The 21,834-nt window shown below is 35.4% G+C and overlaps 2 protein-coding genes across 3 annotated transcripts; one reads left to right on the top strand and one right to left on the bottom strand.

Annotated features, from left to right (window-relative positions):
• Window positions 1-8,869: 8,869 nt before the first annotated feature.
• Window positions 8,870-16,210, bottom strand: LOC111990171 (peptidyl-prolyl cis-trans isomerase CYP65). 2 transcript variants are annotated; one of them, XM_065772914.1, is made up of 11 exons: window positions 15,868-16,210; window positions 15,685-15,747; window positions 15,471-15,574; window positions 11,991-12,082; window positions 11,797-11,886; window positions 11,482-11,557; window positions 11,017-11,387; window positions 10,516-10,772; window positions 10,102-10,390; window positions 9,558-9,671; window positions 8,870-9,469 (listed from the first exon to the last, which is right to left on the bottom strand). In XM_065772914.1, the coding sequence occupies exons 1-11, from the start codon at window positions 15,993-15,995 to the stop codon at window positions 9,263-9,265; spliced, it is 1,791 nt and encodes a 596-aa protein (XP_065628986.1). In that variant the 5' UTR covers window positions 15,996-16,210; the 3' UTR covers window positions 8,870-9,262. The 2 variants fall into 2 exon arrangements, with proteins under 2 accessions (XP_065628986.1, XP_023877732.1); XM_024021964.2 differs by lacking the exons at window positions 15,471-15,574; window positions 15,685-15,747; window positions 15,868-16,210 and adding exons at window positions 14,115-14,218; window positions 14,329-14,391; window positions 14,502-14,838.
• Window positions 16,211-17,832: 1,622 nt separating this feature from the next.
• Window positions 17,833-20,697, top strand: LOC111990169 (uncharacterized). Its single transcript, XM_024021963.2, has 4 exons — window positions 17,833-18,183; window positions 19,375-19,522; window positions 19,972-20,042; window positions 20,165-20,697. The coding sequence occupies exons 1-4, from the start codon at window positions 17,848-17,850 to the stop codon at window positions 20,384-20,386; spliced, it is 777 nt and encodes a 258-aa protein (XP_023877731.2). The 5' UTR covers window positions 17,833-17,847; the 3' UTR covers window positions 20,387-20,697.
• Window positions 20,698-21,834: the final 1,137 nt, after the last annotated feature.

The raw sequence follows: 21,834 nt of genomic DNA, 5'->3' as shown, positions 1-21,834 counted from the left end.
TGGGAGAGAGAGAGAGAGAGAGACATGAATAAAGCTGCCGGCGTGCATCATCATCACAAACGCACCATCACTCCTAGCCACAACCCACTTACATTCGTTGCCTCCTAATCCTTCTCCAAACTCTGCCAAAATTCCCACCCTTCCCTTTAACTTTTACTATTCTATTCTATTATATGATCCCATATACATGAAAATGTCATAGAATAATGCTGTATCCAAATACCAATATGTGCTCTTCCCCAAAATCAAGGGCATGCCTTTTGTTTTGTTTTTTTTTTTTTTTGACCTTTTTTTTTATCTACTTCCATATGATATGTAGTTTACTGTAATCTCATTTCCACACCACCAAGGTTAGGCCTTCTCTCTACTACATATATAGCTTGACTATAATCTATAGCTCTCCTCCATGTCACAATCCCAAAACCTTTGTATCCACTCGACCAACTTTTTTTATGTTATCTTCCTAGCTACCAAGTTGGCTCACAATGATTGTGCTCCAAGCCCAATTACTTGATGAATTTCCAATTTCTCAATTTCATTGTAGTCAGTCCTGAGTTTGGACCAACTATAATATAAATGTCGTCAGCTTAGAATGAGCTTATTCTCAATATTTTGTTTTTTTGGACCAATGTTCTAAATTATTAAATGGTTTGGTCGGATGGGTGCTGGTATGTACACATGCTAAAATGTGTAAAATTGTGTGAAAGCCCTGGATTATTTGTTTTGTCATGTTTGATAACCAACAAACTTTGTTTGATTGGAAATTTTTGGATTTGTTGTTGTTCTTGGTGTTTTGTTCATCAATCATTAAGAAAATTCCATCTTAGTGCTCTCTGTCCCCTGTAGAGAAGTTGCTTCAAGGTAGTTTTCTCGGAAGCCATCATTTCATTGCAGACAGAACAGAAGCACAGAGTGTATTATCATCCAATCCAAGTACATCCAACAGTCATGGATTGCCCTGAGAAAAAGAGCAGTTTGGTGACTTTGGTCACTCCTCCATTCCCAAGAATTATCTGAAAGAAATATTCTTTCCCACTTGCAAAACTATATATATCTTTTTGGTTTAAAAAAAAAAAAAGATATATAGTTTTGCAAGTGGGAAAATCATAAATAAATCATATGAAGTAATTGAAAATCATAAATAAATAACAGCCTTTCTGTGATGTGAATTGTTTAACTGAAAGAAACAAAGACAAATACATTAAAAGTCTAAATTAAGGGATGTTTTATGGATTTCAGAGGCCCACATTCTCCCTTACATTTCGTTTTCAGGATTATTTTAACAAGAATATAGATGAAATGTCACTGTCTTTAACCATAATAGATTTTTTTTTTTTTTTTTTTGGAATGGGATGGTGATGGCAACTTAATCAAGTTCCTAGACCGAGTACAATTGTGCTTAGTTAAATCCTATTTGAAGAAGAATATTAAGAATTGAGAATTATTTATTGGCGACTAGCTGAGCCAGGCAGAGAATACTTATCATTTCGGTTTGTTGATATCTGCTACGCATGGAAACAAAGCACACCTTGACACAGGGTACAATGGCCCCTACTGTGGTTTGCCATATCAGAAAGAAAAATGAAATTTGACTTGCACAAACTTGCTTCAGTGGAACTCGTCCACGCGTTTGCCGTTTACACCATTAGATCACTAATTAAAAACAACAGTGGCCCTGTATGCCTTCTCTTCCCAGGACCTTTTACTGGAGAGCTAACTTTTTGGTTAGTATTATATTTCTTTGTTAAATGTTGGGATAGGCTCTAGAAGTAGTTATTAACCAAATGCTTGTAAAAGTTGTCATCGATGGAACATATTTGAGTTCCTAAATTTATAAATTTTGGGAGACCAGCTCATTCAAAGGTCTAACTTTGCTAAAATATTACTATTTTTGTCCCTAAGCTTCACAAAATATTTAGTTTTGTCCTTAAATTTTAAAAAGTTTATTTGTTGTCTCTACACTTTTGCAACTATTCTACTTTGTGGTCTTTGATCCATGCATGCTCATTAATTTTTATCTTACATGGCCTAACAGAAAGTTGATGTAGTGTATATATATCATTAAGTTCAGACATGGATCGATTTAACATTTCTAAAATAGGATTGAAGATGTGGCATTCGATGTTGGTCACATGTGAGGATAAACCTTTGAGAATGACAAAATAAACCAACCACCACCCCCCCCCTCCCCCCCCCAACATTTCACAATTGAACAATAGAAACCTCACACTTAGCAAAAGAAACCTCACACTTAGCATTAACATCTCAATACATCCTCATATCGGCACCTCTCAAGTGGTCTTCTATTTGAACAGGATTCCCTATATTGTTCAGTCGTGAAATTTGGAGATTTCAATGGGTGAGTGTTACTTTTATCATTCTCTAAAGTTTATTTATACATCTAATCAAGCATTAGATGCCACGTGTTTAGTCTTATTTAAAATCAAATAAAATAAATCCAAGTTAGATCACTTAATCCTTAAAAAAAATTTAAAAAAAATACCATATCAACTTTCCAATAGACTAGGTAGGATAATAACTAACTGACATATGAAATGACACAAAGTAGATCAATTACAAAAGTTTTGGGGCAAAAACTGAAGTCCCTGTAAAATTTAAGGTCAAAGCCGATATTTTAACCCAAAAAAAAAAATCTTCAAAACCTCCAAAATGCCACCATAAAACCTTCAAAACAACTAAAATACCCTCAAAACGACTAAAAGATCTTTAAAATCTCAAAAAAGAAATAAATGTCATAAAATCTCCAAAATAACCGAAAACATTCAAAATGACCGAAATATTCTTAAAACATTTTAAACGACCAAAAATTATCCAAACATAAACATTCAAAATGACAAGCATATCCCCAATTTTCTAAAATGATAAAAATATCCCAAAACCTTCAAAATAATTGAAATACCATCAAAAGATTCAAAACCTCTAAATTGAAAAAAATACTCATAAAATCTTCAAAATGACCTAACTTACTTCAAAACTACTAACATTAATTACTTAATAACCCCATAAAGCCACAAAAATACTACTCACCAAAAAACAATAATCAAATTGACGATAATTCCTCCTAAAACCTTCAAAATAAAATGACCATGATATGCCTTAAAATTTTGAGGAATTGCCCCAAACTTTTAAAAATTACACAAAGCAACTTCTCAAAATAAAGTAAAAGGGAAGTTAGGTCCTAGCTATAATAAAAACAAATGGGTTGTGTGGGTAATTAGTTTTAGTGTTTAACTAATAGCTTTTATTTTTGATAAGTTTAGTGAATATTGGTTTTGTATTCTTATTTGATTGTGATTAATTATATATATGTGTGTAATTTTTTTTTTAAAACTATATTTATTGTTATTATTTTTTAGGTTGGTTGGTTGTTATGTAATAATATTTTAAAGTAGCAATTTTTGAGTTTTTATTTAGTATCTATATAAAATTTTGATATTTTGTATGAGCTAAATACCAAAAAAATGTTTTTCAGAGGATTCAAAAAATAAAAACCAACATTTAAAAAGAAACAATTTCCCATAAATTGCTTTAAATTGAAAACATATTTCGACACAACATTTAACATTGAAACAAATAGAGTCTTAGTATTGCATTTGCTCTTTTGAATTTAATTTTTCTATAAAATTGTATGAATAGGATATATGGTTTTCATTTTTTTTTTTTTTTAAATTTTACTTCTATGTGACTAACAAACACAAGTAAGGGCCATTTTTTTGAACCAAACTAGAATGGGTAGCACCCATTCTCAAACCATAACTTCCTACATTTTTTTTTTTTTTTTTTGGGTTGAGAATTTCTGCATAAACTTTTTTTTTTAAATTAAAAGAATTACATAAACTTGATTATGAAGAGTTGGTATTTGTCTATATGGAATAGAAAGAATTCTTGGTCCATTCAAAATCAAGTGGCGATTCTTCCTTTTTGCCCTCATCCATAGGATTTATGTCTGTTGGGAGATAAACACCTTGGGGAGCTTCCTTGAGTAATTAATATAACATATAGAAACACAATTTAACCCAAAAGGCCTAAGCCCAATGGGTATGTGCTCAATTATGTTATATTAACCACTTATTCTTCTTATCTTTATTCAATGTGGGACTTCACTCACACGTGTAACCAACAATCTCCCCCTCACGTGTAACCCAACAATCTCCCCCTCACGTGTGAGTCTCTGCCACTCTGTGGGCTTCAAGACTTCTCTGTGGGTCATGAATAAGTCCTACTCGCTCCCCCTTGCTTAATGGACTTTTCACTTTATCAGCGCGTCATCCATGGGTCTCTCGTACGTCATCCATGGGAACCGCGTGTCAACCCTGCACGCACATCCATGGGAACCCCGCACGTTCAAGTCCATGGGAACCTCGCACCATACCATTATTTAGCACCACGTGAGTCTCTGCCTCTCTGTGAGCTTTGAACAAGTCCTACTCACTCCCCCTTGACTAATGGGCTTTTCACTTCATCAATGCGTCATCCATGAGTCTCTCGTACGCCATCCATGGGAACCACGTGTCAACCCTACACGCACATCCATGGGAACTCCGCACGTCCATGTCCATGGGAACCTCGCACGTCATCATTGTTTAGCACCATTTGCAATATACCTTTGTTGGGCTTTTCTTTTCTCCAGGATTTTTGTGTGTGGGCCATTAAGGCTTTTTCTGTCCCCGCTGGGTAGGGACCATGAACACCTCATCACCTTTGCCGCACACCAACCTGGCTCTGATACCACTTGTTGGGAAGATAAACAACTTTGGGGAGCTTCCTTAAGTAATTAATATAACATATAGAGACACACTTAAACCCAAAAGGCCTAAGCCCAATGGATATGTGCTCAATTATGTTATATTAACCACTTATTCTTCTTATCTTTATTCAATGTGGGACTTCACTCACACGTGAAACCCAACAATCTCCCAAGTAAAGGTTAGGATTCAATCCTTTGAATACAGTAAAGATGTTAAGCACAAAGTATGATGTAGAGAAGTTTTGTGGTAAGGGAAATTTTTCTCTTTGGCAAAGGCGGATGAAGGATCTCCTAATTCAACAAGGAGTTCATAAGGCCTTGCTTGGGAAGGAGAAGAAACCGGAAACGATGAAGGATGTAGAATGGGTAGAGATGGATGAGAAAGCAGCTAGCGCTATTCGTCTAAACCTAGGTGATGAGGTCATTCACAACATCCTAGAAGCAAAGACCGCAAAGGAGGTTTGGGAAAAACTAGAAGGTCTTTATATGAGAAAGAATTTGACGAACAAGTTGTACGTGAAGAAGCAACTTTATAGTTTGCATATGAAGGAGGGTTTTGATCTGTTGGAGCATCTCAACACATTTAATATGTTGAACACCCAACTGTCAAGTTTTGGGGTGAATTATGAGGATGAAGATAAAGCATTACTCTTATTAGCGTCGCTTCCTACTTCTTTTGATCATCTAGTGACTACGTTGATGTACGGCAAAGAGAGAAGCGGGTTCACAAAGCACCACCTCAACAGTTATATTAACCACTTATTATGTTATAGAGAGAAGCGGGTATGTGCTCAATTATGTTATATTAACCACTTATTCTTCTTATCTTTATTCAATGTGGGACTTCACTCACACGTGTAACCCAACAATGTCCGACTTCCGGGTCCATCTAGAGTATAGTTTCACGTACTTTTCCCAATTACTGTGTATCTTGACACTCAAAACAAGGTCGTATGGTTCCAGTTTAATTAGATAATATTTATCTAGTTTTGATCCTATTTAAGTTGAATCCTTAGAGGAGTGCGGTTTGAAACTTTGAATACAGTCCCACACTTTTTATATGAAATGACTGTTCTTTAAAGCTCATACACAGCTTTGCAACAATGACCTTTACAGCTTTACTATAGCACCAGACAAAGACCCTTAGTAGAAGATAATATTATAACTCTGATTAAAAAAACTAAAGCAGATTAAGAGTTAAGAACTAATTTTGACCACATAACCATGCTTTCCGCGTGGCTTCTTGATATCTTCTTCTTCCTAGTGAAGTTAGTCAAGTAATCCATACCCTCTACGCATTTTTGACCAACTCCAATGGTGGCATATTTGAGAAATGGCACAAAATAATTCGAGTAGACTTTGTCCATGCATTGCTATCAACCAGTAACGTGGGTTTTCTCCAAAGAAATGCGTAAAAAGTAGGTCATTGGTTACGTAACTGTAGTCGCTTTCTCTTTATCTTGCAAATTTTTATTTGCGTTGATGAGGTTTGTTCTGGTCCCACTTGTGGGGTTAAGAGCAAAGACTAATAGAGATTTGAGAGTAGTTAAGCCAAATTGCTCTATAATTGCAATGGTGTGACGACTGAACAAATTTGCTACCGCAATAAAGATCAAAAGTTTGTCGAAACCTGAAATTTGTCTGTTGACAAATGGAGACAAGTCAATTTTAAAATGGTCTGTCATTTCTTATCAATGTCAAGCTTTTGGGATCATTTCTTATCAATATGTTTAGCTTGTTATATTCACCAATTAAGGTTGCCATTTATTAGATTTCGTGTTGGTTTGCACGTGGAAGCAATATATCTAGGAAGAGTGAGTGAATTCTAGTAAAATTTTATGGAGAAAAAAAAATACAATGAGTTTAGATATATAATAAATTTTATAACTTTTTTTCATGATTATGGATGTCACATATAATGGATGGTATACAATAAAAATAATGTTAGTAATGTGTTAAGTAATATTGCATTAATTATACAATTCGCCATTTCAAATATTATGAAAATAGTTGTATGTAATCTTGTTGAGAAAAAAAAAGAGTGATGTGATCATGTGATATCAAAGGTTTTAAATTAAGTTTACCTTTCCTTCCATAAAAGCATTGTACAGCATGAGGTAGACATTACCATATCACTCCCTTCTTCCCTCACCAAAGAGGCAATGACAATCCTAGAGGCTAGAGCCATTTCTGGGTGCGGCCAAAATAATACATATATCCAAACTCTATTAGCGGTGTAAATATAGAATCTTGTAAATTGCTCCTTAAGTATGTGTATGGGTCAAAAACCGAAGACCTTATAATTTCTTGTTTATTTCGCTTTACTCAATCAAAATGTTTGAGGAATGTTCGTTCTAAGATGAGAATATAAGTCTAAGCTCTACTCAATATTACAAAGGGTTTCTCTCTTTTTTTCTTTTCTTCTGGATCAAATCCTTGTATATAGGGTGTTACTCAACCATTAATGCGGCATGCTTGGTTGGTGCAAAGCATTTAATATGGAGGGAACAGTGGCTTTGTCAGGAAGCTTCTTCCAACTTTTGTTCAAATTGGTTACTGCTACTTTCCTCGGCCAACATCCTTGGTATGATTCAACAGTTCTTCGTCGTCCTCGGTTCACTCTTTCCGATTCCTTCCTCGAACTAATTCCTTCTTCGGACTATTTAAGCCTAGGTACTCTATATGAATATTTAATTAGGCCTTCCTAGACCCTAGCCTAGGCTCAATCTCCTTTAACTCACCTTGGCCCATTCAGTATGTATGAAGTTAGGAACTCTCTCAAGCTAAAGTTGAAATTATTTTAGTTACACATGAATGAAGAAGATACAAAAACTTGAGAGAAGATGAGAGGGGAGGGTATAAACATAAAGTTATGGCATGTCAAAAATCAGAATTCAAAATAGGGTTGTGTTAACGGGCACCTTGCAATGCCCGTTAACAGCAACTTTTTGACTTTTTTTAATAATTGTTGTCTTTTTTATAGCTTTATATCATTTTTTTAAGCTTCATAAGTATTTTTGTCTTTTTCTTTCATTTATTTTATTTTTTATTACCTAAGAGCCACGTTAGCGAAACCTTAACAAGCACCTTATTGTGCTTGTTAACGTTTCCCTTTAAGATATAGATTCAAACTTTTACAGGCTTTGACACATTCAAGGTGGAAATAGAGCTTACAAAGTTCGAAATTTGGCACAGCCTTCTTAACAAAAGCAAAAAGTAGGTCAATCACTCAACCCAGATGTTGCCAATATCGTATCACTCATTTAGGTATCTTATGCTGGAATTCAAAGAGATTGTAAGTTTTGTACATGGGGAGATGAAAGGAGAAAAGGGTAGAGGATAAAGTGGACGGAATATATTAGTCCCTTCATCCCCAACATATTGGGAGAAAGAACCTAGAGGCAAACCTCACACCTTAGATTCTTAAGAATATCAACTGACCATAATGGCGCTCATTAGTCACCCAAATCAAGAAGCTATAATCTTCTGAAGGATGTAGCCATTGGGGTTTAAAGTTCCTTATTAGTTGGGATTTCAAGCATCTTAAGATGGGGTTCATGTATCAAGATAGACAAATATGGTTGCAGGGTATTAAGCCTACGGGTTCCTTGATTCAGGCTGCAAATGAATTTCTTAAACAGCCAATCACGAAAGGGCTGTTATTGCAGATTGTGTCTACTGATGTGGCTGACATATCCAAGGCTTCAGAGGTTCCCACAGAAGTGTTATCCTTGCTTGCAGAATATGCTACTGTTTTTGATGAACCGAAGGGCTTACCTCCTTGTAGAGGACATGAGCATCAAATTCTCCTCAAGCCAGGTACTCAACCAACTTGTCAAAGGCCCTACAGGTATCCATATTATCAAAAAACTGAAATTGAAACCATTGTTAAGGACTTGCTTGAGTCTGGTTCAATCCGAAATAGCCAAAGTCCTTTTGCTTCACCAGTGTTGTTAGTAAGGAAGGCAGATGGTAGTTGGAGGATGTGTGTGGACTATAGAGCTCTTAACAATGATACTGTCAATCACTTTAATACTTAGTTCTGATATTATTTCTACTTAGTTCTGATAGTAAATAAATTGGAATGTCAACTTGCACTCGTGATTAGAATTCTGAATATATAAATTTAAAACAATAAGATGCCGGATGCCAATAATGAGTTTATGATGCTTCAACATCAGATCGTAAACATCAACAGTTAAAGGCAGCTATCTACTAGTGACTCACAGGAGAGAGAGAGAGAGAGAGATCACTTTTTTGACAAAATCTGCATTTTAATCTAAAGAGAACTAAAAAAAAAAAAAAAAATTCTGATTGCATGCATTTCATTGTTACATACAGCCTAAAATATCAAGTGCAGTGTTGTCCCCTTTCTGTCTGTCTTCACTTTTGTGACCTCAAAAAGAACTGTCATAAAGCTGGCCTACACCAATGACCAAACCTCCTGAGCCTTCTTTTTTTTCTTTTTTACATATGGTCCAAGATTGGGAATTATTACCAAGCAGAAAAATCTTTGAATTCTGCTGTTGAGGCTTCCACCTTCCTTTTCTTTGCTACAGCAATTGCTGTTACACTAGTGTCGACAGCGACAGATTCAGCTTGAGCATTTCTTGATTTTAAGTACTTTCCAACACCACCACCGCCAGCTCCAGAATTCGTTGTTCCTGTACCTGGATTGCTATACCACGACCCAATTTTTTCCTGGACCAAAAAAACAAAGATTATTAGAACATAAAATAAAAGATCAAAAATTCAAGTGCTCTGAAAGTATAAGGGACCAGAAAATAACATTTTCTTCATCCTCAACATTCTTCTCATCTTTAGCCTTCTCTTCCTCTTCTTCTTCATCGGGTTCTGAGTAAGGATTTACGAATACTGTTACACCAGTAATCTTAATCTCCTCCTGCACAAGAGAGTAGTTGCAAATTCTCATGAACTAGATAGGTAAGGAAGCATCAGGATCAGAGCAAATGGATTCACTAAACCAAAATGAGTTTTATATTTAATTTAGAAGATTGAAAATCATCAAATAATAATGTTTTGGTCTAGCTTATGGTAAGCTGAAACTAGTTTTGGACCTGAACTTTCCTGATCTTATATGTTTGTAGAAATTATTGGTACAACCATAGCATGACATCATTGCTTTCTATACACAGCTTCTATAGCACAAACTCCATAGAGAAATTAGCATGGTACTCGTCATAACAAAACTATGAAGAGAGTATACCAACTCGCTTTCTATACACAATGGTACTTAATTCACACCACATTAAGCATAAAAAGGAGTTAAAAATGCAATAAATCATTAGAATACTTAATAAGTAATAACTCACCAGAGGTCGGTCATCATCATCAACTGGAACCTTTTCCATTGTTGCCAGAGTAGTCAACCCACCAACAACTCCACCAAAAACCGTATGTTTAAAGTTTAAATGATTTGCAGACTTGTAAAGGATGAAAAACTGGGAACCATTTGTGTGGGGGCCACTGTTTGCCATACTAACAACACCCCTTCCAGCGTGAAGCAACTTGGAGTTCACTTCATCTTTAAAAGGCTTTCCCCATATAGATTCACCTCCTTTTCCCGTACCAGTAGGATCACCACCTTGAATCATAAAATTCCTACATAAATTAAATAATATACCTCTTCAAATCAGTGATACCATTAAACTAAGCAGGATTTTATTATAAGTCTAAGCAGGAAATCGAATACAATGAATAAATATTAAGGAAAGTTGTGACCATACCGAATGTTTCTATGAAAAGCTACTCCATTATAATAGCCACGTTCACAGAGAGTGATGAAGTTCTCACATGCCCTGGGAGTAATATCACAGTGCAACTCAATATTCAAATCACCATGTGTTGTATGCAGCTGAACATATCCTTTCTTCTTTGGATTTTTCTCAACTTTGACATATTCATATTCATTTTTGGTGATGGGATCAAAAGAGGTAGAAGTGAAGGATCGTGAAGCAGCACCTGTAGTAAAATGGCTCTTCACCTGAAATAAAAACTAGTGTTAGAACTGACAAGAGCATTTGACAAATTAAATTCCTAGGCAAATACAAATATCAGTCTGACCAAATAAATAATACACTATGGAGTGGGAAGGCCAACTAATATACTGCAAAAAAAATTAATTTCTTAGAATTCTTCTCTAACATATAATTTCAAATTAATCATATGGATGGAGATCCAAAATTTACTGCTTTGAATAAATGAGGTTTTAATGTAGGAAAACTAACCATCTTTGCATTCACAGGTGCCCTCTCACCAGCCATGTGCATAGCTATCCGAGCAGCAGTTTTATCACTTGATGCAGATTTTGCAGCAGCGGCACTTCTTCCATGTACTGAAGCAGATGCAGCATCTACAATACTGTAAGCCTGAGGCCTAACCTCCCCATTCGAATCTGATTTAGAATCTTCTTTAATGTTTGACCTTGCAGCTAAAATTGCAGCAAGTGCAGCAGCCCTTTCATTTTGTGCCTTGCTGCCACCTCCCCCAAGCAGTGCAGCTTGCTTTCCCTTTTCAGTTCCAAGCTCTGCCAGCATCTGCTTGATATCCCCAGTAACATTTATATTATAAGTTGGATCTGAGCTCATTTTATTTAGTTCTGGGAAAAGGAAATGAAAAGGTCAAAATCCCAAATGACCCCAAAAAAAAAATTTTCCAGAAATCAAATGACCCTACAAGGAGGCTAAACTGACCTTCATCATCAATTTTCAAACTGTTTTTAACATGATCAAAATCCAGGAGAACCTTGCTGTCTAATGCGTTAGGATTCTGTAAAGCATGGAAAAAATAATAAGAACATCCACGAAAAAAATTTGATAGGTAAGAAAAATTATACTAAGAAAAAACTACTCCATCAAAAAAATGAAGTAGGCAACGAAAATATTTACAAGCAGCAAAAAGAAAACAAAAAACTATGTAAAGTATAGGAACATCAACAAAAATATTAAACGAAAACCAGTAACGGGCTTTCAACAAACAAACAGGATGTATAACAAAGCATTTACTACCTGAATTGTTATAAGGTCTCCTTTAGTAAATGGTTCATCAGTAAGGAGCTCCTTCCAGTTCTTGGTCTTGATGTTCAATTCTTTAATTGCCTATATAACAAATACAAACAAATGAAGTGTAAAGAACACGGAAGCATACAAAGTAAAGAAAACTAGGAAAGTCTACAGACACAGTTTTTAGCAGAAAAACAAACCTCATAAGAGAACACATTTCCTGTAGTCTTCACGGCAACTATGTGTGTAAATTCAGTAAAAACCTTATTCAACACAGGGCATTGAAACTCTCCTGCAATAAATGTGAGAAGGTTTTGAATTATTTTAAGAATTGGCTAGGTTAGCACAAAAATAATAACAATAATTAGAATGTTAAAGAGGCCATCACAAAATTTGGTTTTGGTATCGATGATATTACATAGAAAGTGCCATTAGAAAATTGTATTAACTAGATTTGTGCCCAACAAGCAGGGGTCTCATTTAGTACACTGTTATTTCTTGATGAAGCCTCCAGCTGTTTTCTCAGGGGTCTCAACCAGGCAAGCAGTTGCGGAGGGGCCTGATTAACTTCTTCACCAGGTTTCTTTTCTCCAAAGTCCAAATTGCAAAACTGCGCTCTAGTTCTGTGAGACATCTTTTCTAAATCCTCTGGGCCCAATGGTTGATCTCAAGCTAGTAATCAAGCAGGAACAACTGCTTGTAAAAAGCCAGTTGACAACAAAAAAAACTTTTTCAAAAATCAATTTGGTGCAGAGGCCAAAAGTATTGCTAATTTGAATTTTCCATTGATGTAATTTATTATAATTGAGGATTATGTGGGATTACGTTTATGGTTTATTTATTTTGTTTATTGATGTTTCACGGAAGCTTTTCTAAAAAAAAGGCTCTAGTAAATGTAAGGGACATATATGATTGACAAATAAAATTCTATGTTGGAATTTTCCAATAGCTATGTATTGATTCCTAGGTTTTCCTACTTGGTGCTGATTCCAAGCAACATAAGTGTTGATTCCTAGACCTATCTTTTTGTTCTCTCTGTCTATTGCCTCTCCCAATTTCCTTTTGAACTTGCGCTGCATCACAATTGTTTACCAATTATGTATATACTACACCAAAATTTTCACAGAAGAAATAAAGAAAAACCACCAAGATAATATGGAACAAGCTGCTCCATGTTCTTCCCAGTCAAGGTAACTGAAGTAGAGTCAAATATTGCTGACAGAGCACGAAGCCAAGAACACATTCAAATAGAAGGGTAGAACATCCTGGTTCTTTTTCCATAATTTGCCTATGAGATGTAGCAGCTCTTGAAAATACACATAGGGAATCCCATCTTCCACATATATCTACACTTTCTTTTTTGAACAATTCCATAAAAGAACCCTAGAGTTTGACCTTAGTTTCAAGTTAAACCCGAAATTTCAATTACTTCAATCTTTAATCCTATTGTAATAAATTTGTTACAATTTGGCCACTTAGTAAATCTCCTTCAACTAAAAATAACAGTAAGTGTGTAAGCTGTACTTAGAACCCATTTTGGACATCAAAAATCCCACATGTAAAATGTAAGTAATATATTGGCATAAACATGGCTTAATGAAGATGCCATCATTTTATGACTTTTAAAAATAAAATTAAAAAACTAAAACTAAAATTTTACCGGGTGTTAATGTGATGATATTTTAGTGCCCAAATAAGGCTGGTGTAGTTCACTTGAGTTTCCATTCCTTTTAGTTACTAGTGACTTACTATAAGAGACAAATTGACACAATTTAAAAGTTTACAGTTTTAACTGAAGTATTTTAAATTTTTGTATTTAATTTAAAATCGCCCCCCTACAACGGAGGCGGATTACATATAGGCTACTTGTTCTGTATCTACATACTCATCCTGTATCTATTTCATTTAAGATAGGAGCAGATAAGCTGTTAAAACAACAACAACAACAACAAAAAACAACTAATCCTTACTTTTGGGCTGGCTATGGATCCTCAACAGACTAATCTAAATGTATTCTTTTCTTCCACTCCAACCTATCCTCAATAGACTAATCAGATAAGCTGTCGAGCCACAAATTTCCCAATTACACTACAAGCCACTACTTCAGGGAAATATAACATTCATACATGCCAACTAAATTTCTGAATACGAATGCACACACACGAGTAACTAGCGAATTGAAGTTAGAACCTCAATCTAACGAGATTGTACTAAACTTAAAGAAGCCAAACTACATTCTCAAATAAAAAAAAATGCACAAATGGGGTAATAAATATTTTGAACTGAAGCTGATAAAAGTGTTGTAGTAATAGAAAAACACGAACCATCGGAGTTCTTATGGAAAGTTAGTGGAATAAGTTCCTCTTGCTTAAGCGGAGCTCCGGTTACAGGATTCTTCCCAAACTTTCTAATGTAGGGGATTATATGCCTGCACCCAAATTACAATCAAGTAAGTAAAGTAAGTTACTTCAAAGTAAACCCTTAAATGGAGAGCCAAAAAAATTTAAAAAAAAAAAAAATCAAAGTGATAACAAGTACATGATATCGAAGACGCTGCCATCGGCAGTGCACACGGGGTCTTCGAAAGGCGTAAACGTAAGACTGCGAAGCACAAAAGAAAAAGAAAAGAATGTTTAGGATTTGAGAGAGAGAGAGAGAGATTCAAATAATAGTGAATGAGTTTCAGGGAGAGAGAGAAGTGGAGTTGGTACCCGCAGCAATAGAAGGGGAGGCGTTTGAAGGAGGTGCGGGACTCTTTGGATTTGGCGCCGCCCCAATCTTTGGCCCACTCCGTCTTCGTTATGAACATCCGGTCTTTGCTGTGCTGCTTCTTCCCCATCGAAACGATTTGGTAATTAGGGCTTTTTTTTTTCTTTCTACTATTTCTCGGCCGCTATGAGTTTCGTTTCTCGTTTCTACAAGCAGAATCGAATTCAGTGAAGCTTTAAAATGTCTAAAACTGAAACATCACTTTGACGTTAGGAACTGGCTTTTGATCGGAGTTCTGATTTTTCATAAGACCGCCTTCGCCGACTGTGCCCCCGGTTCGGACAATTCGGTCCATATCAAAGCTGCTGAGCTATTTGGGCCTTAAAATCTAAGTTGTTTTGGGCTTTTCCACCCTTCATAATTATCGAAAATGAACAGGCCTAAATTTAATAATTAGGCTGGGAGAGTTCAAAAAATTAATCCAACTGATTTATCCATCAAATTTATGTAAATCTTCGGTGTTTTTTTTTTTTTTTTTTTTTTTAATGAACAATCTTCAGTGTTATTTATCCAACTATTTGATAACAACAACAACAACAAAAAACAACTAATCCTTACTTTTGGGCTGGCTATGGATCCTCAACAGACTAATCTAAATGTATTCTTTTCTTCCACTCCAACCTATCCTCAATAGACTAATCAGATAAGCTGTCGAGCCACAAATTTCCCAATTACACTACAAGCCACTACTTCAGGGAAATATAACATTCATACATGCCAACTAAATTTCTGAATACGAATGCACACACACGAGTAACTAGCGAATTGAAGTTAGAACCTCAATCTAACGAGATTGTACTAAACTTAAAGAAGCCAAACTACATTTTCAAATAAAAAAAATGCACAAATGGGGTAATAAATATTTTGAACTGAAGCTAATAAAAGTGTTGTAGTAATATAAAAACGCGAACCATCGGAGTTCTTATGGAAAGTTAGTGGAATAAGTTCCTCTTGCTTAAGCGGAGCTCCGGTTACAGGATTCTTCCCAAACTTTCTAATGTAGGGGATTATATGCCTGCACCCAAATTACAATCAAGTAAGTAAAGTAAGTTACTTCAATGTAAACCCTTACATGGAGAGCCAAAAAAATTTAAAAAAAAAAAAAATCAAAGTGATAACAAGTACATGATATCGAAGACGCTGCCATCGGCAGTGCACACGGGGTCTTCGAAAGGCGTAAACGTAAGTCTGCGAAGCACAAAAGAAAAAGAAAAGAATGTTTAGGATTTGAGAGAGAGAGAGAGAGAGAGAGAGATTCAAATAATAGTGAATGAGTTTCAGAGAGAGAGAGAGAAGTGGAGTTGGTACCCGCAGCAATAGAAGGGGAGGCGTTTGAAGGAGGTGCGGGACTCTTTGGATTTGGCGCCGCCCCAATCGTTGGCCCACTCCGTCTTCGTTATGAACATCCGGTCTTTGCTGTGCTGCTTCTTCCCCATCGAAACGATTTGGTAATTAGGGTTTTTTTTTTCTTTCTACTATTTCTCGGCCGCTATGAGTTTCGTTTCTCGTTTCTACAAGCAGAATCGAATTCAGTGAAGCTTTAAAATGTCTAAAACTGAAACATCACTTCGACGTTAGGAACTGGCTTTTGATCGGAATTCTGATTTTTCATAAGACCGCCTTCGCCGACTGTGCCCCCCCGGTTCGGACAATTCGGTCCATATCAAAGCTGCTGAGCTATTTGGGCCTTAAAATCTAAGTTGTTTTGGGCTTTTCCACCCTTCATAATTATCCAAAATGAACAGGCCTAAATTTAATAATTAGGCTGGGAGAGTTCAAAAAATTAATCCAACTGATTTATCCATCAAATTTATGTAAATCTTCGGTGTTTTTTTTTTTTTTAATGAACAATCTTCAGTGTTATTTATCCAACTATTTGAGGGAATGTCATTTAATTTTCAGTTTGATAGATTCTAAAAACAAATAATCAATTTAATAAACCCTTTTTTGAGGTGGAAAAAAATCCTATGAAAAAAATCAGGATCAAGAGTATCAAACGAAGTAAAACACTTTTATTATTTCTAAAGACTAATGTTAATTTGATCAAATTCATTAAATTCTATTGGGATATTGAAAGTCTCTTTAATGTAAAGGCAGGCATGGAAATATTGTAGGCAAAAGACATTATTTGTTAAGTCTGCTTTTACAAATAAAATATAATCATAGGAGTTACCCTTTTCTTTTACTTTTTTTTGTAGCAATAAAATATTTCAATCTTTTCTCCCCAAAAAAAAATGTCACTATTCCGACATCCAGAAAATAGTTTCTTAATAAGTTAGGATTGGACCAAAAAGTTATTATGCCAATGCAAATGCTCTAATATAAATGAATGAATAAAATAAAATTACAAATAATTATCCACTATCCATTTGTGAGTTGGGTCACTTTTACTTTCTCAGACAAAGTTTTAAAAAAAAAATCACTTTACCCATGTGATATTATATCATTAGATTCATTACACAAACGTAACCCACCTATAGCTATATGTCCACATTAAAGACCCAAGGATGAGAAATCCAAGTAGCATTGTTATCATGAAAGCAAAAGCTTCAAGTTGGCCGTCTCATTACTTTCCTTTCTTTGACCAAAAACACCACAACACACAAACCCAACTACCCAAGACATTCAAAACAAAGCAGTGAAGCACCATTCTTCAAAATGCCCAATTTAGATATTAAATAAAGTGATTAACCCCTAAACTAACCCTTTTTTTAGAATCAACATTGATTACTTTGTATTTAACTTTCAGAAAAATTAGAAATAACATAACTAAAAATATTTGGAGAAATAGACTCCATCCGAACTAATAAAAGAAAAGAACGCTCAACCCTCAAAACTAAAGCATGAGTTATAACATTACCCTACTTACTAATAAAAAAAGAAAATTGAACGGCAAATATAGTGTTTTTAACTAAATATCTAATGAATGAGAGAGAAGGAACAACATGGCTAAGAGCATTAAAACAATCTCCAAATCCTCTTCAAAAATGGAGTTATTCAAGTTGAGGTCATGGACAAAAATGAAAAATCACAACCCTCCAAACCGTTAACATTTCCAGCAAAACAACATAAGCAGGAGCGTTGGGATTTCTTTGAACATAATAGTCATAACCTCGCCTCTATAACTACACACCGCAGCACCGATCCCAGCATCATCTGTACTTGCGAATAAGGCACCATTAAAATTTGTTTTGAAACAACTCCTAAACTAACTCAAACAAAGGTTTTTTTTTTTTTTTTAATCTCAAACAAAGCTGAATAGCTTCATTTAAAAAAAAAAATAAACAAATGGGGCTGGGCCTATTGCATAGCAAGCCCACATGTTTACCCTCAAGTTGGAACTGGGCAACAAAAGCTATTTTGGCAGCGGAGAGAGAAGCGAAGAGGAGAATGGGAGGTCGGAGCAGTGAGAGTGAGGGCAGCAGCGGAGAGGAAGACGGTGATGCCGACTGGAAAGCCAAAATAAATTCCGTCGCATCCTCCTCCGCTTTCTCTTCTCTTAAGAACGGTTCTTCCACTCTTTCCAATAATCCAACAAATCGTAACCATGCCGAGGATGATAATAACCATGATAATGGGTACCATACACACAAACCCCAACAGCTCAAGCACTATCAAGTCAAGGTCAGTGGCTTTAAATCTTAGAACTGATAAATTTTCACGCTTGTTCTCTCTCTTTTTAGTTTATTGAAGGTTATGTAGTTGATAAATTTTGAGGTAAGGATAAAAAAAAGGAACCCATTATTGTTATAAGCTTGAAAGTTAACTTTGGATGTTGTAGTTCACTACATATGTTAGAATGGGGGAGATTGTGAATTGTCTCATTCCAAGAGAACCGAGAACCAATTGAGTTTTAGTGCTGAGTTATAGAAGCCAATGTATGAATAAAACATTTACAAGCTTGTCACTTACCAGTTACTAGCCAAAACAATATGGTAGCTAGCTCATTCAGTTATCTTAGGATGAGGGATTGGGAGTTCGATTTATACAAGATAAACCAGGCCTATATTTCTAATAGGGGGTGGTGTTATCTGTTTTTCACACATAAATTAGGGGGACTTGTTTTTGTAATAAGGAGGTATATAAATTCAGTGCTAGGGAGTGTTATTTTATTGTGGTAGTTTTATGTAATGGACTTTTTTTTTTTTTTTTTTTTTGGTAATAGTTTTATAGAATGGATGTTACAAATATGTTGGGCGGCCTTATGTTTGATAATTTGGAAGATAAACTAGAAGTCAGTTGCCATAACAAGAATAAATTCTGCACTTTGTTAACGATGACTTAGATGAACCAAGGAGGATGCTTGAATACAAATGGAGAAATTTAATTTGGAAAGACTTTAAAAATGATTTGAATTAGTGGCTGATGTCAAAGTGTGCCATTTATGCGTCTGGTGAAATATTAGGCTGTCTTTCTTAAATGAATTGGAAAGTTTAGATGAAGATGAACACTGTGAACTTGCAGGTTTTCTTGATATACAAATTTGCAGGGGTGTTTTGTAGAGGAGTTTGAGTAATGTTATTTGAGTGTTTTTGATATACGTGTGGGTGAAAAAGGGTGTGGAAATGTGCACAAGTGTGTTTGAAATGTGAAAAATGTTGCTTAAAATTGGTTACCAAACGGGCCCTTCAAAGAGGGTGGTATAGTCTTACAACATTAAAGGGAGGTAAAAATAAATGTGAACTGGTAGCATGTATTCGCCTCTTTGTAGCCCTGCCCTGATCTTTGTCAATATCAAATTTGATTATCCTGTTACGAATCTTGATCAATTGCTATCTTACCAGTTTGTGCATTAACTACTAAATTTATCAACAGGCACAAAAGATTTTAGATGATATCCTAGAAAAGACACTAGTGACAGTGAGAGATCCTGTTGATGTCCCTGAAAATGATCCCGAGACTGATGAAGGTGGCATCCGCTTGTTTAAACATGCTCCCCCTGGAATAGTTTTTGATCATATAGGTAAGTCAATCTCATCAGATAGTGTTTCATCACTGATTGGTCAGTTGCTTTCTTTATGTTGCATGTAAAGGAAGTAACCATCAGTCATCTGACTTGCTTCTGGATATTCCATTTTAAATTGTTATATTTGCAACAATGAAGGCGTGGTTATCTCCCATGATAGATAGTGCATGGTAGATGTTGATTTATTAATTAGCACAGGCCAGCACATTTGGAGTACAAAGCTGTTTTTATACCAACATTTTCTGCCCCATAAGCAGTATGACTCCTTTAACTGAGTTTTGAAATCATCCATTGGTTAGAAAATATCCTGCCAAGTTCTGCATTGTTTCTGAATTTAGTCATGCCATTTAATGATTGGAGATCCTAGATGTTGAACTTGTAACGCATTTCTGCATACCCCATGCCAAAATGTATGTCATGTCTGAAGATTACATGTATGCCCCCAGATGAGCTTCAGCAACCAAGAAAGAGACCAAGAATCCTTCCTGGAAAAGAGATTGATGAGAAATCAAAGAAGGTTTGTTCATTTTTCATTAATCGATAAATTCTCCATTGCTCATTATTGATTGTTCCTCTGCTTTAATAAAATTTATTACTTGTAAAAAAGGTATTTCCTAAATGATATTATGATGCTTTCAGTTTAGAAGACGGATCCAATCAGTTGCTGTTGGTGGTGAATATATAATGGCTGCAGCAAGAGATACATGCCAAAAATCACTGGCTAGACTGGAAGCTAAAGATGCAGCAGCAAAAGCAGCAGCTAATAGAGAAAAGGAAAGAGTTGCAGAACTGAAAAGGATTAGGGGGGAGAGATGGCTTCCTTCAATTGCCAAAAAAATGCAGGTAAAGCTTCAAGGTTGAAATATGTTTCCTCCAGACTTTCTGCTTCTGTGTTGTTATTTTTCTGGGCACCATCCCATCGTTTTTTTTAATAGGTAAGCACCAATCCCATTGTTCTCATTTTTTGATGGACAAGTATTCGTTTTGTAATCTCTTATCCTTTTCTTTTTTTCTTTTTTCTTTTTCTTTTTTTGGGCCAAGCAATTGGAAAATATTTAATTTCAGAAATCATATTCCCATGATGAGTGGAGTTCCAAACTTTAGGGTGGTATTTGGATGAAAATTTTGAGAAACTTTCTAAATTTTCTAAGTGACATTTAAATTGATGACAATTTTATTATATTATTTAGATTATTATGATATTTTAAACAATAAGGAGAATAGTAGTGGCAATGATTTAGTGATGGTGGCACCTTGGTGGAATGATGTAAATCATGTAATGGTGGTGGTGGTGGTGGTGGCAGCGGGGGTAGCAACAGTGGATGATCTTCTTGGTGGTGGTGGTGGGGTGGTGGTGGCAATTGTGGCAGTGGCAAGTCATAGTGATAGCAATGGTGGTGCTATTGATGCTGGTGGTGGTGGTGCTGCTGCTGTTGACAGTGGTTGTGGGACAACGGCACTGACAACAATGGTGATGGTGACAATATGGAAAGTAATTTTGGGTTGTGTAGGATGGTAATATTGTTAGGATTTTTATCATGACACCTTCCTTATGGAAATTGAACTTGAAACATGGATATTTGAATATTCCAATTTCAAAATTTTATGGAATTTTAGAAATGACTCCTTTCTTTAACCCAAATCTGGGAAATCAACATTAAAACTCAAATTACAACTTATTAGCTTAAAAATTTATTTCAAAATCCCTCATCCAAACAAAGCATAAGCTTTACTCTTGGCAGAAAGTAACAAGTACCAATAGACTACAGAGTCGTTGGTATGCTTAAGCTTTACTCTTGGCATATTTTTGATGCACTATTAAGGAAATTCATTGTTCAAAATCCGAACCTTCTTATTTCATGTTAGCTTGCCTGAAAATGTGACCGACTAAACAAAAAGCCATGTTCTACGTCCCACTTTTAATATGCCGACAGGCTACCAGCTATCTTTTTCAAAAGGTAATGTACGACTCCTTATTAAATATGTAAGCACCATTTTTTTTAATATTGAGGTACTACCGTACTAATAGTGTATCGGGGGGGGGGGGGGGGGGGGGCTGGGAAAGAAAAAGGAAGAGGCGCATATTCACAATATTTTTATAATAAATTATAAGTGTTAAATTGTTATTGGTTGTTATGGGTAAATAAAAAAGTAACTTAGGTTGAGAATTCAAATTAGAACTAATAATAACTAAAAAAAAGGATAAAGATTAGTTTCTAACCTGTTTTGGAGAAATCTTCTAACCTGCTACTATGACAATTTTTAAAACCATCAAAGTTTTTTTTTTTTTTTTAAGAAACAACTATCAA

The sequence above is a fragment of the Quercus suber genome, unplaced genomic scaffold (genome assembly GCF_002906115.3).
Source record: "Quercus suber isolate HL8 unplaced genomic scaffold, Cork oak 2.0 scaffold_66, whole genome shotgun sequence".
Classification (NCBI taxonomy): Eukaryota; Viridiplantae; Streptophyta; class Magnoliopsida; order Fagales; family Fagaceae; genus Quercus; species Quercus suber.
This window is presented reverse-complemented; position numbering and strand designations above follow the sequence as displayed.

Excerpts from the sequence above, each read along its gene's own strand:
- LOC111990171 (XM_065772914.1), bottom strand. The coding sequence starts at position 15,995 with ATGGGGAAGAAGCAGCACAGCAAAGACCGGATGTTCATAACGAAGACG. Across the intron at positions 11,887-11,990 it reads GAAATGTGTTCTCTTATGAG|GCAATTAAAGAATTGAACAT; the intron begins GTTTGTTTTTCT and ends TTTGTTATATAG. Across the intron at positions 11,558-11,796 it reads GAGACCTTATAACAATTCAG|AATCCTAACGCATTAGACAG; the intron begins GTAGTAAATGCT and ends CATGCTTTACAG.
- LOC111990169 (XM_024021963.2), top strand. The coding sequence starts at position 17,848 with ATGGGGCTGGGCCTATTGCATAGCAAGCCCACATGTTTACCCTCAAGT. Across the intron at positions 18,184-19,374 it reads TCAAGCACTATCAAGTCAAG|GCACAAAAGATTTTAGATGA; the intron begins GTCAGTGGCTTT and ends ATTTATCAACAG. Across the intron at positions 19,523-19,971 it reads AATAGTTTTTGATCATATAG|ATGAGCTTCAGCAACCAAGA; the intron begins GTAAGTCAATCT and ends GTATGCCCCCAG.